Source organism: Salmo salar, chromosome 04, assembly GCF_965601325.2.
Source record: "Salmo salar chromosome 04, fSalSal1, whole genome shotgun sequence".
In the NCBI taxonomy this organism is placed as follows: Eukaryota; Metazoa; Chordata; class Actinopteri; order Salmoniformes; family Salmonidae; genus Salmo; species Salmo salar.
In genome coordinates, this window is record NC_138294.1 from 35192806 (window position 1) to 35207925 (window position 15120).

General features: G+C 40.3%; 1 protein-coding gene across 1 annotated transcript; it reads right to left on the reverse strand.

Moving 5' to 3' along the window:
- Window positions 1-546: 546 nt before the first annotated feature.
- Window positions 547-10274, reverse strand: LOC106602717 (leucine-rich repeat LGI family member 2). Its single transcript, XM_014195518.3, has 8 exons — window positions 9738-10274; window positions 9412-9483; window positions 8646-8717; window positions 8267-8338; window positions 5962-6033; window positions 4680-4849; window positions 3911-4075; window positions 547-2311 (listed from the first exon to the last, which is right to left on the reverse strand). Exons 1-8 carry the CDS (start codon window positions 10022-10024, stop codon window positions 1476-1478), a joined length of 1746 nt encoding a protein of 581 aa, XP_014050993.1. The 5' UTR covers window positions 10025-10274; the 3' UTR covers window positions 547-1475.
- Between the last annotated feature and the right edge of the window lie 4846 nt (window positions 10275-15120).

Genomic DNA, 15120 nt, shown 5'->3' on the forward strand with positions numbered 1-15120 from the left:
TGCATTTGTATACGAAATATTGTGTTTTCCTTTTGCCTCAATGCCCTGCAATGTCGGTCTTAAACATAGGGTGGTGCACTTATCACACTCATCTTGAGGTAAATGCATAGGCTTATAGGCTATAGCCTACAGAATCAGGTAATGCTCACAGCCTTTGTTAATGTATTCAAAGAATATTGACAATGTGTTGTTGTTTCACAAAGAAAGAAATATAACAGCATAGGCCTACATGCCCTCCTCTTACAAAATTGATTGACAACTAATCAAGGAATGGAAGTGGTTTGGAAATTTTCCCACACATTACATTTTCTCTTATTCTCATAACACTGGCTAATACATGTAGCCTACCGATGCACTGATGTCCTCTATTCTTGCAAGCCAGAGATAAATCTGTCACAAAGGCCCAGTGCTGACAAGGCTACACATCTTAACTTTGCCATCTTCGGCACTTTATCATTGCAACACAGACAAATTATCAGCATTTGTAAGTGCTAGGTATGCTGTACAGAATAATGGGAACAAAAACAACAGTGCAGTATATTTCCTGTCAGATGCTTTAATTATATTGCATTTTAAATCCACAAATGTTAAATAATAAATGGAGAACAATTATTTCACGAGAATCTTCTTAAAACCAAATGGAATCTACATTCAATTAATTTTGTTTATGTCTAACTTATATACAGTACATAGATAGATGTGGCTGAAAACACCATTTGTTCAGAACATCAACATTGTACAGAGGTAACATACTGTAGTAGGGCATAGTTAACATTTTGAAGGTAAAGGCAGCAAGGTAATGACACTAAAGACAAGGAATATATGTGTATTATATAAATGAAGTTCTAGCTAACTGTACTAATGTAGTACAGCATATAATAAAGCATAATAATAAAGTACAGCATTAAATATACAGAAAGATATGTATCATTATCTTGCATAGGAATTCATACCACATTATTGACATTCTGTTTTGCTATTAGCCAGGCACATCATATAGCTGGCCATCATCAATTTCAGTTCCGTTATTCATTATGTTCAGTAAAGGTATATTAGTTGTTAATGTTTAACAGCTAGCTGTAAATACTGTGCAGTTGCTATAATCATATCCCTGATAAGTCACTGTACAAGACCATTGCAGGTATTGGCAGCCATTGTTCATCATGCGGGTTACATTTTACATATTGTCATCGCTTTAATATGATTATTTTGGTTTCAACTTAACAGGGAAATAATTTTACCAATCTATCATTACATTCAATAACAAAATGTTAACAAATGTAAACAAAGAGAAATTCATAGTTTTGCAGAGACTATCTAAACCATAGTTCATTGCAAATGAAAAAGACAAATTTAAAACACTATATTCATCTTTCATGAAATAAATAAATAATTTACTACTCACGAGAATGGGTATAAATGTGTCAGAAACAATAATTTTATGCTGTTAGGCACAAAAGTTAGGCTTTCTAGTTTCACAGGCTTATGTCGACAATAACATGCTCAAAGACCATCGTTTTCCCTTTGAAGCTGGAGGAAAATAAAAAATTACGCCGGTCAGTGGACACCACATTGAAAGAACGTGGAGACTGCACATAGATATCCTTGAACTTGGAGAACATTTTGATCTCCTCATCCCACAAGTAGATCTGTGTGAAGGAGTAATCGCTGCCCAGGGCCAAGTAGTGCCTGTCCTTGAATGAAAATGGCTGGAGGACCATGGCGCCACGAGAAGGCAGGGCCTGCACCTCATTGAACTGCTTGCTGGTCCACTTGAGGACTTTGGAGTCACCAATGTAGCACGTCATGGCCAGGTAGAGCTCCTCGTCCACCCGGAAGGCTTTGACCGCCACCACGTCGTCAACGTTTGGGATTTCGCTGTGCAGCTGGAACTTCTGGCTGCTCTTGTTCCACAGGTAAATGACGGGCGCCTGAGAGCGACTGGCCAAGATGAGGTGGGACTTCCCGTCTAGCTCTACGAACTCAGCGTCCGTATCTCGGAACCACTCGTGGAGGAACTGGTAGGAGTAGAAACCGGTCTCGTTCCGGTCCGTTTGGTCATTCCACTTGTACAGAGTAGATAGGCCTGCCTTGGAGCTGTCCACAATGATGAAGTACCACTCACCGGCTATTTGGAACACCTCAATGTCATTGGGTTTGGAGATGTTGAAGACCTCAATGGTTTGGAACTTGGTGAACTTGTTTTGTTGATCGTCAAACTTGTAGATGTGGGAGCCGCCAAAGAGCTGAGTCACGATTACCAAGACGTGGTTGTCAATCAGAACAGACTTGCATCCAACAACAGACTTTCCTGGAGTAATATTTAAATAATTAGTAATAGTGAAATTATGAATGAGAACAAAATCAAATAAAATATAGTCAAATTATCAAGTCCTATAAGCTCTACCACTACTCATGTGATGGAATAGCTCACTGACCCAGGCCCAGTCTGATGACCTGGAAATTATTCAGAAAAGAGCATGCTACACCATCCTAGGATGATACTCCAGTTATACTGAGGCACTTCAGACCCTGTCCCTACCCCGGATTCATGAAGTAAGGACACAACTCTGCACAGATTTCGCTGTCAGCCTCCTAAAATCTCAATTCAAAGACTGGCTACCCCCTGACGAAAAAGTGACAGGCAGGAACACCCGCAGCCAAAACCAACTGACTATACCAAAGTCTAGAACTGAATAGTACAAGAGGTCAACCACCCTATATTTCTGCTCATTGATTAAGGAGTCGCTTTAAGACGCAGGACATTTTTTATAAAATGTCTTTACTTACATTTTTTATTTTGTTGCTCTTATCTTAATATTTTGTTTGCTCATGTGTTTCAGTTTATATTGACTGCTATATGAGTGTAATAAAAACTTCAACTTGAAAAGAATGATTCTCAATATACATTCACACTAGGTAAGTTGTTTTAAGGTCCTGGCCAGTCAAATTTGTGATTTCTATTGAATTGTGAATGAACAAGAAATGTAAACTGAGTGTAAAAAAACATTAGGAACACCTTCCTAATATTTGCTCCCGAGTTGCGCAGCGGTCTAAGGCACTGCATCTCAGTGCAAGAGGCACTGCATCTCAGTGCAAGAGGTGTCCCTGGTTCAAATCCAGGCTGTATCACATCCGGCTGTGATTGGGAGTCCCATAGGGCGTCGTCCGGGTTTGCCCAGGGTAGGCCGTCATTGTAAATAAGAATTTGTTCTTAACTGACTTGCCTAGTTAAATAAAAAATACAAATGTTTTTACAAATTAAAAAACATTGAGTTGCACCCCCCTTTGCCTTAATTCGTTGGGGCCTAAATTCAATTTGTAGGGGCATGGACTACAAGGTGTTGAAAGCATTCCACAGGGAAGCTGGCGCATGTTGACTCCAATGCTTCCCACAGTTGTGTCAAGTTGGCTGGATGTCCTTTGGGTGGTGGACCATTCTTGATACACATGGGAAACTGTTGAGTGTGAAAAACCCAGCAGCGTTGCAGTTCTTGGTACACTCAAACAAGGGGCGCCTGGCACCTACTACAATACCCCTTTCAAAGGCACCTAAATATTTTGTCTTGCACATTCACCCTCTGAATGGTACACATACACAATCCATGTCTCAATTGTGTCAAGGCTTAACAATCTTCTTTGACTTGTCTCCTCCCCTTCAGCTACAGTAATTGAAGTGGATTTAACAGGTGATATCAATAAGGGATCATAGCTTTCACCTGGATTCACCTGGTAAGTCTATGTCATGGAAAGAGCATGGAAATGTTTTGTAAACTCAGTGTATGGTACAACTGAAAAACCCCAAAAATGGACGGTGTGATTTCTAGTATATTTAACTAAACAACAAGGATAGGCCTACATCAATCAATAAAAATAAAAAAAAATAAAAAAACACGAAAAGAAATCAAACCTGTGATGTTATCGAAAGGCCTGAAATTCATTTCAATGTGGTCCCATTCCATGACCACACAGCTGTTGTAATTGGGGTCAGCCATCGCCACATAAATGTCCTCCTTATGGGAGAAAATGTCAGCCGACAAAGCCTGGGTTGGAATGGACTGATGACGGACAAAGTCTGTGGGGCAGAAAAGTAACACAACATGATGAACACAACACAAACATATGTACAGAGGAGACCCTGATATCCACACAAGGCCAAAATAATCTGGCAACTCTCCAATTAAGCTACAACAAATTAGTAATTAAATATAACTTGAATTTGAAGAATTAAAGCCCCCATTGTCCATATTGGTAATTTTTTGTTAATTACTCAACAGCAAAGTACTGATGATGTCCAATACATTATTACAGAAAGTAAAATGTATTTTACCATGTAAGAGTTAAAAAGGTATTTGTGTTGTTGCAAGAAATCTGATCAACTGCTGAACAGACAACATATATGGTGTGAAAGGACTGTGTGTCATGAAACCTTTGTGTATCACAATATGTAAATCCAACATGGTTCATAGTATGTAGAGCTACTACAGTATATGTGTATAGTATTATTACAGTATCACACAGATGGCAAGTGTGCGTATAAATAAAATGCATAACTGTATATTTGATTACCCCTCAACACACACACCAAAAATATAATTCTTAAAAGGAGAAATAATATAAATTGGTTGGGTGTGACATTTATGTTTGACTGGAGTGTGGAGGTGCGCTGGTTAAATTACCCGTGGAGATACACTCGTCTGGCGGGATGGGAAGGTCGTTCAGACGTTTGCCCTTCATTTCTATGGGACCTGCGCAGTTGACATCCGATACGGTAGCGTTGGTGTTTTTCAGCCACATCATCAGCCACTTGTTCTCGCAGTCACACTGAAATATGTTGCCTCTCAAATCCCTAACATGTGACAGAGGATGGATGCAGTAACATAAACGAATCCACCAAAGATAGAATGTGGTCACTTAGTAAAAGGCAAAGCTTAGGGCATTCAGAGTTAAAATAATGGGAACATGTATGCCATCCAGTATCCTCACACTACAAGAAAATAATGTCTGGACTCTAGGGGCTAGTTTCCTGGACACCAATTAAAGGGATAGTTTGGGATTGTGGCAATGAAGCCCTTTATCTACTTCCCTAAAATCAGATTAACCCTAACCCTAACACTTTTTTCAAAACAACCCCTAGTCCCTTTCCTTAGCCCCTTGTGGGTTTTCAGATTTGATGAAACAGGTAGAGCTGTCATCATGTTGATTACACCTATCCGATCTCTCTTCAGATGGACGTAGGGGAAAGGGGCTGAAGGTTGTCTCTGGACCATGCGTAACATCCCATACACCTTTTCAAATGCCAAAACAACAACACATTACGGGCAACATTTTGCATGAGCAATTGGCAGTTATGGACAACATTAAATAACCTTTTCAAATTATATTGCACTGCAGATTATAAATGTGGAGTTCTACAATGTTTTTCACAGACCTGTGCTCTGTTCTGTGACAACAATGGCAATATGCATGCGGGACTAAGCTTGTCCCTAGTAAAAATTTGGTGCACCATTTCTAAATCACTGGCTAGCCAGTGTACTGAACAAAGCACTTATTTATTGAACCTACTAAAAACAAAACATTGAGGTATATACACAAATTGACCATTAACTCTTTAAGCACAAGCAGCATTCTGACTGAACTAGCTGAGTATAACAACCATTTCCTGTTAATCTCATTGTCAATATTAAATTAAAAACCATTATTCATTGGATATCCAGATATTCAATGTGATCTTGTTCAATAAATCGCAAACCACCATTCCCTGATAGCAAGCTTATAGAGGAGCACCGGCAGCCCATATTCGGTATTCATCCTCCTTACATCGGGCAGAAGGCGGTAGTCTTAAAAGCCTAATAAGAGCGGGTTGCCAACTGTCAATTAGAGATGTTTGGTGCAGTGTCAGTGCTGCCTCATAGAAACCTGTGGTCCTATAAGTGATTGCTAGCAGGGTTTCTTACTCACAGCTCTAGCAGGGAGTCGAGATCGTGGAAGAGATCCCTTGGCAAAGCCCTCATGTTGTTGTTAGCCAGCGACCTGCGAGAGACAGTGTGGCAGGAGACAGTGAGAAAAATAATGTGTCATCATGGAGAGATTCTTGAGTGGAGGATTGAGATGATAGAGATAGTAGAGAATAGAAATGATACAAATGGTAGAGACGATAGAAATGGTAGATATAAGAGATTGATAGATCTGATAGAAATGACAGAGGTGGTACCGAGAGATGATCAGGGAGAGAGAAATGATAGAGCCGATAGAAATGATAGAAAGATGGAAGAGATGGTAGAAATAGTACAGATGATAAACATGATAGAAAGTAGAAATTATAAAGATGGAATAGAATAGAGGTCGAGTGACAATAAAGATGGAAGAGAGTGCAGAGACAGGGTCTGTCTGAGTTTTAGTGAGGTTTGGACACGGGGGTTGGGGGGTCAGCAAAAAGTCGATCTATAAACATATAGGCTGAATCTCAAACCAAACACGTTGAGTACTTTGAGCACTTACAAGTCAATCGAGTCAATCTAAAAATGCTAGTACTTGAGTCATCGATGGCTCCACTGCGCCCTTTGGAAGCTTCTTTATTGAGTGGGCATCCAACGCCGACTCGGCGCCCTTGGCAGCAACTTCTTCCAATGAATCCTATCATGTTACCTAGCAACAACAGTCACTTCTACGCCACCCTCAAAAATAATGAGAATAAATCAAGATAAATCAAGAAATCTGTAATGAATTTTTAAGTTTAAGTCTAGCTAAGGGGTTTTGTGTATTTCTGAAGTTTGATCATGTACACGATAACTTACTAGCTAAGCCTGAGCCAGTCACTTCAAATGAAACGAAAGAGAAGCTAACCAACCAGCTAGTGCAACACTAAATGAAATTCTCCTTCCACAAGCAAGCTAGCTACCTAGTTAGCTAGGGACTGTTGTAACATCATTTTATCACAATAAACACGTTTTAATGAAGCAGCAAACAGCCTGCTCTGCCCTGAGTCTGTACAGTATTGAGTCTTCTGCTGCTGCGCTTGTGACCGATATACTTGCACATATTTTTTTTCTTTTTTTTACAACTTTCTCACTGTCTATCCGAGTATGCGTCGGTGTCTTCCCCAGGTTCCCAGTACCCATGTTTCATAGCAAGTGAGTCATGGTACAAGACAGATCGCAGGACACGATGCTCGCAAATGGATTTAGAATTTTTGAATATTGCTAAGTGGCAATTGGAACATGGAGTGCGCATTGTCCCAATGCTCATTTTGGCCAAAACACGAATGATCACTATCGAACACAACACCACTCAATAAAGGACTAAGTGGCCAAGTGTTTGGTTTGAGATTCAGCCATAGCCTATTAGCTATACAATTAGCTGCAACACATTAACTCACATTAACTCAGCACCAGGATTCAAAACTATAATTGAATGCGTACAAAGGGATTTGTAAGCAGAAAAAGTATTTTATGAACAAAAAGTAAACAAATCATTTTTGGGGGGTTGCAGTTTTACAGATGATCTCCGCATGTGTGGTTCCCACCCTGAAGCATGGAGGAGGAGTTGTGATGGTGTGGGGGTGCTTTGCTGGTGACACAGTCAGGGATTTATTTAGTATTCAAGGCACACTTAACCAGCATGGCTATCACAGCATTCTGCAGCGATACGCCATCCCATCTGGTTTGCGCTTAGTGGGACTATCATTTGTTTTTCAACAAGACAATGACCCAACACACCTCCAGGCTGTGTAAGGGCTATTTGACCAAGGAGAATGATGGAGTGCTGCATCGGATGACATGGCCTTCACAATCACCCGACCTCAACCCAATTGAGATGATTTGGGATCAGTTGGACCACAGAGTGAAGGAACAGCAGCCAACAAGTATTCAGCATATGTGGGAACTCCTTCAAGATTGTTTGAATGTTGGTTGAGAGAATGCCAAGAGTGCCAAGAGTGTGCAAAGCTGTCATCAAGGCAAAGGGTGGCTACTTTGAATAATCTAAAATATACAATATATTTTTATTTGTTTAACACTTTTTTGGTTACTACATGATTCCATATGTGTTTTTTCATTGCTTTGATGTCTTCACTATTATTATACAATGTAGAAAATAGTAAAAATAAAGAAAAACCCTTGAATGAGTAGATGTGTCCAAACTTTTGACTGGTACTGTATATATTTTTAATTCTAAACAATTACAGAGGTCCGGACCTTGGTGTCTTCATATGCAGTTACAGCCCTGGGTAGATTAGAGATGGTAGAAATGGTATCAGCAGACTTACAAATGAGTCACGTCTCGGAGACCTCTGAGGGCATTTTTGGCGATGGTCTCAATCTTGTTGCCCTCTATGAATCTGTTAATCACAAATGTAATAAATTAAGGGAGTAATGATGGTACTCTAGCTGTCTTTTGACCTTGTTATTCACTTTTAAAAACATCAAATTACTTATTTTACTAAAGCTAATAACTTTTGGTTTTATATGACACAAATGAAGAAAAAATGATGGCGAATTACAGGCATCACATTACACTAGTGCTCCATAGGCCACCTTAAAATGTGTTTAGACATTGAAGATTTATTCAGATGTTTGTTAATCATACTGTCTCTGCAAAAACAGTTGACTGAGGAGAGGAAGCCATAGTTTGAACCAAATACTCACAAATATTCAAGATGAGGAAGGCCATAGAATGCATCATCTTTGATGGTGGTCAATGAATTTGAATTGAGAAGCCTGAGAAAATAAGAAAAACATGATACGTTTTGCGTCGTATTAGCCAAAATTCCATAGCATATTCCACTTCTAACATTTGGATGGTAAATGTTATACTTATTAAAGATTAAAAAAAATACAAAGATTAGCTACATGGATGCAGTGAGTTGTGTGCGTGTTAGGGCTTGCATGCGTACTCGCGCATGTGTGTGTGTGTGTGGTTTCAAGTGAAGAATTGAAATGATTACTGTAGTAATCATTTTCATGGCTACATCATAATATCCAGTCATTTAGTGCGTGACGGACCTTTTAGTGTGTGACGGACCTTCGATCGGCAAGACACAATGACCAAACAGACTATCGAAGTCATTGAGATACTGTTCATAAATAAGGCAATTCAGTCTGACACGAATCCCTGCATGTGTCTCTGTCTGATATAGTAACAATTTATGCCATTTAACAGACGCTTTTATCCAAAGCGACTTAGTCATGCATACATCCATTATACGTTTGGGTAGCACCAGGAATTCAAACCACAGCCCTGATTTAACAAGCGTCATGTTCTACCAACTGAGCCATACAGGACCACAGCCTCATCAGAATTGCATTTACAGTTAGTGATGTAGGCCTGCATTGCTGCATCCATGTATAGGTTACTATAAAAACAAAATATTCTTAGGTACTTGCTGAAAATGAAAATTATGTGGCTACGTACAGCAACTGCAGAGATGGCATGAGGGAGAACATGGCCTCTGTGATTTCTGCGAGGGATCCATTTACTATGCTCCTGGTGGAAGATAGACATAATATTGACAATATGAAACCAGCATTAACCTATTAATATGCTTCAGTTGTCTCAATAGTCTGTAACGAGGAAATCATTGACACATATAACGTGGGTTAGGCTACACTGAAGTCATTACAAACTTCATGTCATTACACAATTCATGCTTGCACGTTTTTCAACATTCCATGTGATAGGCCTACTGTATTTTCCTTTCAACTATGTGTGATGATGAATAAATTGAGGACAATACTCACAGTGAGTTGATGTCATTCGGCATAGTCCGTGGTACACTTGAGGTCCCGACACAGATAATGGTCTCCTTGGAGCACGAGCATCCCGAAGGGCATCGAAAAACCTTTTTAGGTGCAGCTAGACTGGCTTGACCGAGACACAGTATAATCAAATTGATCCATAACCAATGCTTCGAGGCTAACATTTTTTTAAATGTATGACAATGACAGAGAGTGACTTCGATGCAATCCACCTCTATCTCACCGCTCCGAGCCTTGAATACAGCAGTGGACAGAAGAACACCTGACATAAGCAGATTCTGCTGCAGATGCTTTCCGCTAGGCTTCTTAATTTCGCATCCAAAGCAATTCAGGAAGATTTCCGGGATTCCAGGCAAGCTACGGTCGATTAAAATATTTAAAAAATGTTGACGATAATATCATTAGTTAGCCTTCTTTCAAAGCTCTAATAGGTGAGAAAGTTGGCCCGTATGTGCGACAGACTAGTGAGTTTTGAAGTCTTGGCATGTGCAGCGGAGAAAGGAGACAGTTTATTTTAGTTTGAAAATAGGATTGTAGTGTAGTTATGTTCTCAAATAATTCGTCCCCTTTTTTCCCAACACATAAACCCACGTGTCCGCCATGGCAATATCTGTTTTTTTGTGGGGATACATTTCTCCTTTATAAATAGGCTAAATAGGCTACCTTCCGCAATTATGTTACAGCTCCATGTTTAAACTAAACAATTTGTGACCTCTCTTTAATAATTTAATACATGTCTCGTGATCTCCAATATCGCGCCCTTATAGATTTGTTTTGTCTGATGCCTGGTTACAACTAAATTCATGGGCCATCCTAGTTGTTTAGAATATGGTTGATTTACAGGTGTAGGATTTTAATTTGACCAATAGGCCTATTGTCGCAGAAAAATAAACCTACAGTAGGCCTAACAGGATTTGAAAGTTCAGTCTAATGTTGCTTGAATGGTGGTTAGGCTATTATTGGTCCAAAAGTATGCTTAATGAAATGTGCAATAGCCTGTTAATATAACCATTGTTATTGTGTGTTTTCAGTGAATTTATGTAAATCATGAAGCTCATATGCACTTTATTGAATTTTTACTTTAGTGTATTTAGTAAATATTTTCTTAACTCTATTTCTTGAACTGCATTGTTGGTTAAAGTTTTGTAGGTAAGCATTTCATGGTAAGGTCTACTACACATGTGACAAATAACATTTGATTTGATTTTCCTGCGGTGCAGAACAAATTCCCAGCAACAAAAGAGTGATCACATTAAGATCCTAGACCAGTACAGACGACAAGGAAGGATATCTACAGGAGAGGCAGGTTCATGTCTAACACCTAGACTAGCTTCTAAGTCATAAACCCCACCCATATTTACCATTTATTTTCATCAAATTGTATTTTAAACCTAACCTTAAGCGCACTGCTAACCTTATGCCTAACCCTAACCTTAAATTAAGATGATTTCAATTAAGATCATTTTTGTAGCCAATTTTACTTTGTAGCTGTGAATCTCAATTAGTGGCTTTGGAATCTGACTGTGTGGATATACTGTAGAAGCTAGTGTAAACAGTGAGGCAGGTCCAGCTCAGGTGATGAAGCAATTCCATACTTTTAGACTACCTTAGACCAAATGTAATAGTTCTACCTCTAGGCCTAGACACATTTTACCTTTAAAACCATTGAATACTCTGTATAGGCCTATAGGGCTGTGGACTTGTTTGCAACTCATCCTTTTGATTTATGACCTCTATATCATAACCTCTGCTAATGTAATCTATTGACAACCCTAATGGCATTGTGATTGAATTAGGTAAGATAAGATGCATTAACGATAAGTGTGTACATTAAACATTTATAACAGTAAGTGCTCTGGCTATATCCCCCACACAACACATATAGTTACCTCCCAAATTGTGGCACCATTGATAAAGATTAGCAAAAAGACTGAATAAAATAAATAATTAAAATACTGAGCTATATTGTATACTACAAACATTTAGAAAATTATATAATTTTTTCTACTAACAATTGGTCAGAGAAAGAGATTTTGTTTAACAAGTAATAAAATAAAACAATTTATAAAGGTATATGAGGTACTTTTCTGCATAATATCAGTTTGACGCCAAACCCACCATTGGTGTGCGTGACCAAAGAGCTGTATTTTCATGTCGTCTGACCAAAGCATCGGTTCCAATCCAAGTACCAATGCCGTTTAGCAAACTCCAGGTTGTGCTGTTAGATTACATGAAAATAGAGCTCTTTGGCCACTCACAACAGTGGTGGGACTGGTAGAAAAACAGAAACATATGCAAAAAAGTACCTCATACCTACTGTAAAATATGGTAGGGGATCTTATATGTTATGGGGCTATTTTGCTTCCACTGGTCCTGGGGCGCTTGTTAAGGTCAACAGCATCATGAACTTTACCAAGTAGCAGGACATTTTAGACAAAAACCTGATTGCCTCTGCCAGGAGGCTAAAATTTGGCCTAAAGTGAATCTTCCAGTAAGACAATAACCCCGAGCACACATCAAAATTCACTGAGAAATTGTTAATTGACCACAAAATCAACCCCATTGAAAACCTGTGGTTTGAATTGAAGAGGACAATAAGCGCAGACAACGGATATTAAGGATATGGAAATATTGTATGTAAATAAGGTAGGCACATTCCTTCATATGATGTGGAAGTGCCCTGCAGTTAAATGCTTCTGGTAAAAAGTTTTTAAAAATGTGTATACAGTGCATTAGGAAAGTATTCAAACCCCTTGACTTTTCCACATTTTGTTACATTACAGCCTTATTCTAAAATTGATTACATTAAAATGTTCCTCATCACTCTACACAAAATGCCCCATAATGACAAACTGAAAACAGGTTTAGACATTTTTGCTAACTTATACAAAATAAAAAACAGAAATAACTTATTTACATGAGTTTTCAGCCCCTTTACTATGTATGAGACTCGAAATTGAGCTCAGGTGCATCCTGTTTCCATTGATCATCCTTGAGATGTTTCTACATCTTGATTGGAGTCCAACTGTGGTAAATTCTATTGATTTGACATGATTTGGAAAGGCACACACCTGTCTATGCATGTCAGAGCAAAAACCAAGCCATGAGCTCCGAGACTGGATTGTGTCGAGGCACAGATCTGGGGAAGGGTACCAAAACATTTCTGAAGCATTGAATGTCCCCAAGAACAGTGGCCACCATCATTATTAAATGGAAGAAGTTTGGAACCACCAAGACTATTCCTAGAGCTGGCCGCCAGGCCAAACTGAGCAATCAGGGGAGAAGGGCCTTGGTCAGGGAGGTGACAAAGAACCCAATGGTCACTCTGACAGAACTCCAGAGTTCCTCTGTGGAGATGGGAGAAACTTCCAGAAGGACACCATCTCTGCAGCACTCCATCAATCAGGGCTTTATGGTAGAGTGGCCAGACGGAAGCCACTCCTTATTAAAAGGCACATGACAGTGGTGGGTCTGGTAGAAAAACAGAAACATATGCAAAAAAGTACCTCATACCTACTGTAAAATATGGTAGGGGATCTTATATGTTATGGGGCTATGTTATGAGTTTGCTTAAAATGCACCTAAAGGACTCTCAGACCATGAGCAACAAGATTCAAATCAAATCAAAGTTTATTTGTCACGTGCGCCGAATACAACAGATGTAGACCTTACAGTGAAATGCTTACTTACAGGCTCTAACCAATAGTGCAAAAAAGGTATTAGGTGAACAATAGGTAAGAAAAGAAATAAAACAGTAAAAAGACAGGCTATATACAGTAGCGAGGGTATAAAAGTAGCGAGGCTACATACAGACACTGGTTAGTCAGGCTGAATGAGGTAGTATGTACATGTAGATATGGTTAAAGTGAATATGCATATATGATGAATAGAGAGTAGCAGTAGCGTAAAAGGGTGGTTGGCGGGTGATGGGTGGCGGGACACAATGCAGATAGCCCGGTTAGCCAATGTGCGTGAGCGCTGGTTGGTCAGCCCAATTGAAGTAGTATGTACATTAATGCATAGTTAAAGTGACTATGCATATATGATAAACAGAGAGTAGCAGCAGCGTAAAAAGAAGGGTTGGGGGGGCACACAATGCAAATAGTCCGGGTAGCCATTTGATTACCTATTCAGGAGTCTTATGGCTTGGGGGTAAAAACTGTTGAGAAGCCTTTTTGTCCTAGACTTGGCACTCCGGTAGCACTTGCCATGCGGTAGTAGAGAGAACAGTCTATGACTGGGGTGGCTGGGGTCTTTGACAATTTTTAGGGCCTTTCTCTGACACCGCCTGGTGTAGAGGTCCTGGATGGCAGGCAGCTTAGCCACTTACATTTTAGTCATTTAGCAGACGCTCTTATCCAGAGCAACTTACAGTAGTGAATGCATACATTTCATACATTTTTTCTCCATAGTGGTCCCCCGTGGGAATCGAACCCACAACCCTGGCGTTGCAAACACCATGCTCTACCAACTGAGCCACACGGTACCACATGATGTACTGGGCCCCAGTGATGTACTGGGCAGTATGCACTACCCTCTGTAGTGCCTTGCGGTCAAAGGCTGAGCAATTGCCGAAGCAGGCAGTGATGCAACCAGTCAGGATGCTCTCGATGTTGCAGCTGTAGAACCTTTTGAGGATCTCAGGACCCATGCCAAATCTTTTTAGTTTCCTGAGGGGGAATAGGCTTTGTCATGCCCTCTTCACGACTGTCTTGGTGTGTTTGGACCATTCTAGTTTGTTGTTGATGTGGACACCAAGGAACTTGAAGCTCTCAACCTGCGCCACTACAGCCCCGTCGATGAGAATGGGGGCGTGCTCGGTCCTCCTTTTCCTGTAGTCCACAATCATCTCCTTAGTCTTGGTTACGTTGAGGAATAGGTTGTTATTCTGGCACCACCCGGCCAGGTCTCTGACCTCCTCCCTACAGGCTGCATCGTTGTTGTCGGTGATCAGGCCTACCACTGTTGTGTCGTCTGCAAACCTAATGATGGTGTTAGAGTCGTACCTGGCCATGCAGTCGTGGGTGAACAGGGAGTACAGGAGGGGACTGAGCACGCAGCCCTGGGGAGCTCCAGTGTTGATGATCAGCGTGGAAGATGTGTTGCTACCTACCCTCACCACCTGGGGACGGCCTGTCAGGAAGTCCAGGATCCTGGTTGCAGAGGGAGGTGTTAAGTCCCAGGATCCTTGGCTTAGTGATGAGCTTTGAGGGTACTATGGTGTTGAACACTGAGCTGTAGTCAATAAATAGCATTCTCACACAAGTGTTCCTTTTGTCCAGGTGGGAAAGGGCAGTGTGGAGTGCAATAGAGATTGCATCATCTGTGGATCTGTTTGGGCGGTATGCAAATTGGAGTGGGTCTA

Excerpts from the sequence above, each read along its gene's own strand:
- LOC106602717 (XM_014195518.3), bottom strand. The coding sequence starts at position 10,024 with ATGTCAGGTGTTCTTCTGTCCACTGCTGTATTCAAGGCTCGGAGCGGT. Across the intron at positions 4,850-5,961 it reads CTCGACTCCCTGCTAGAGCT|GGATTTGAGAGGCAACATAT; the intron begins GTGAGTAAGAAA and ends GTCACATGTTAG. Across the intron at positions 4,076-4,679 it reads AGACGAGTGTATCTCCACGG|ACTTTGTCCGTCATCAGTCC; the intron begins GTAATTTAACCA and ends TCTGCCCCACAG.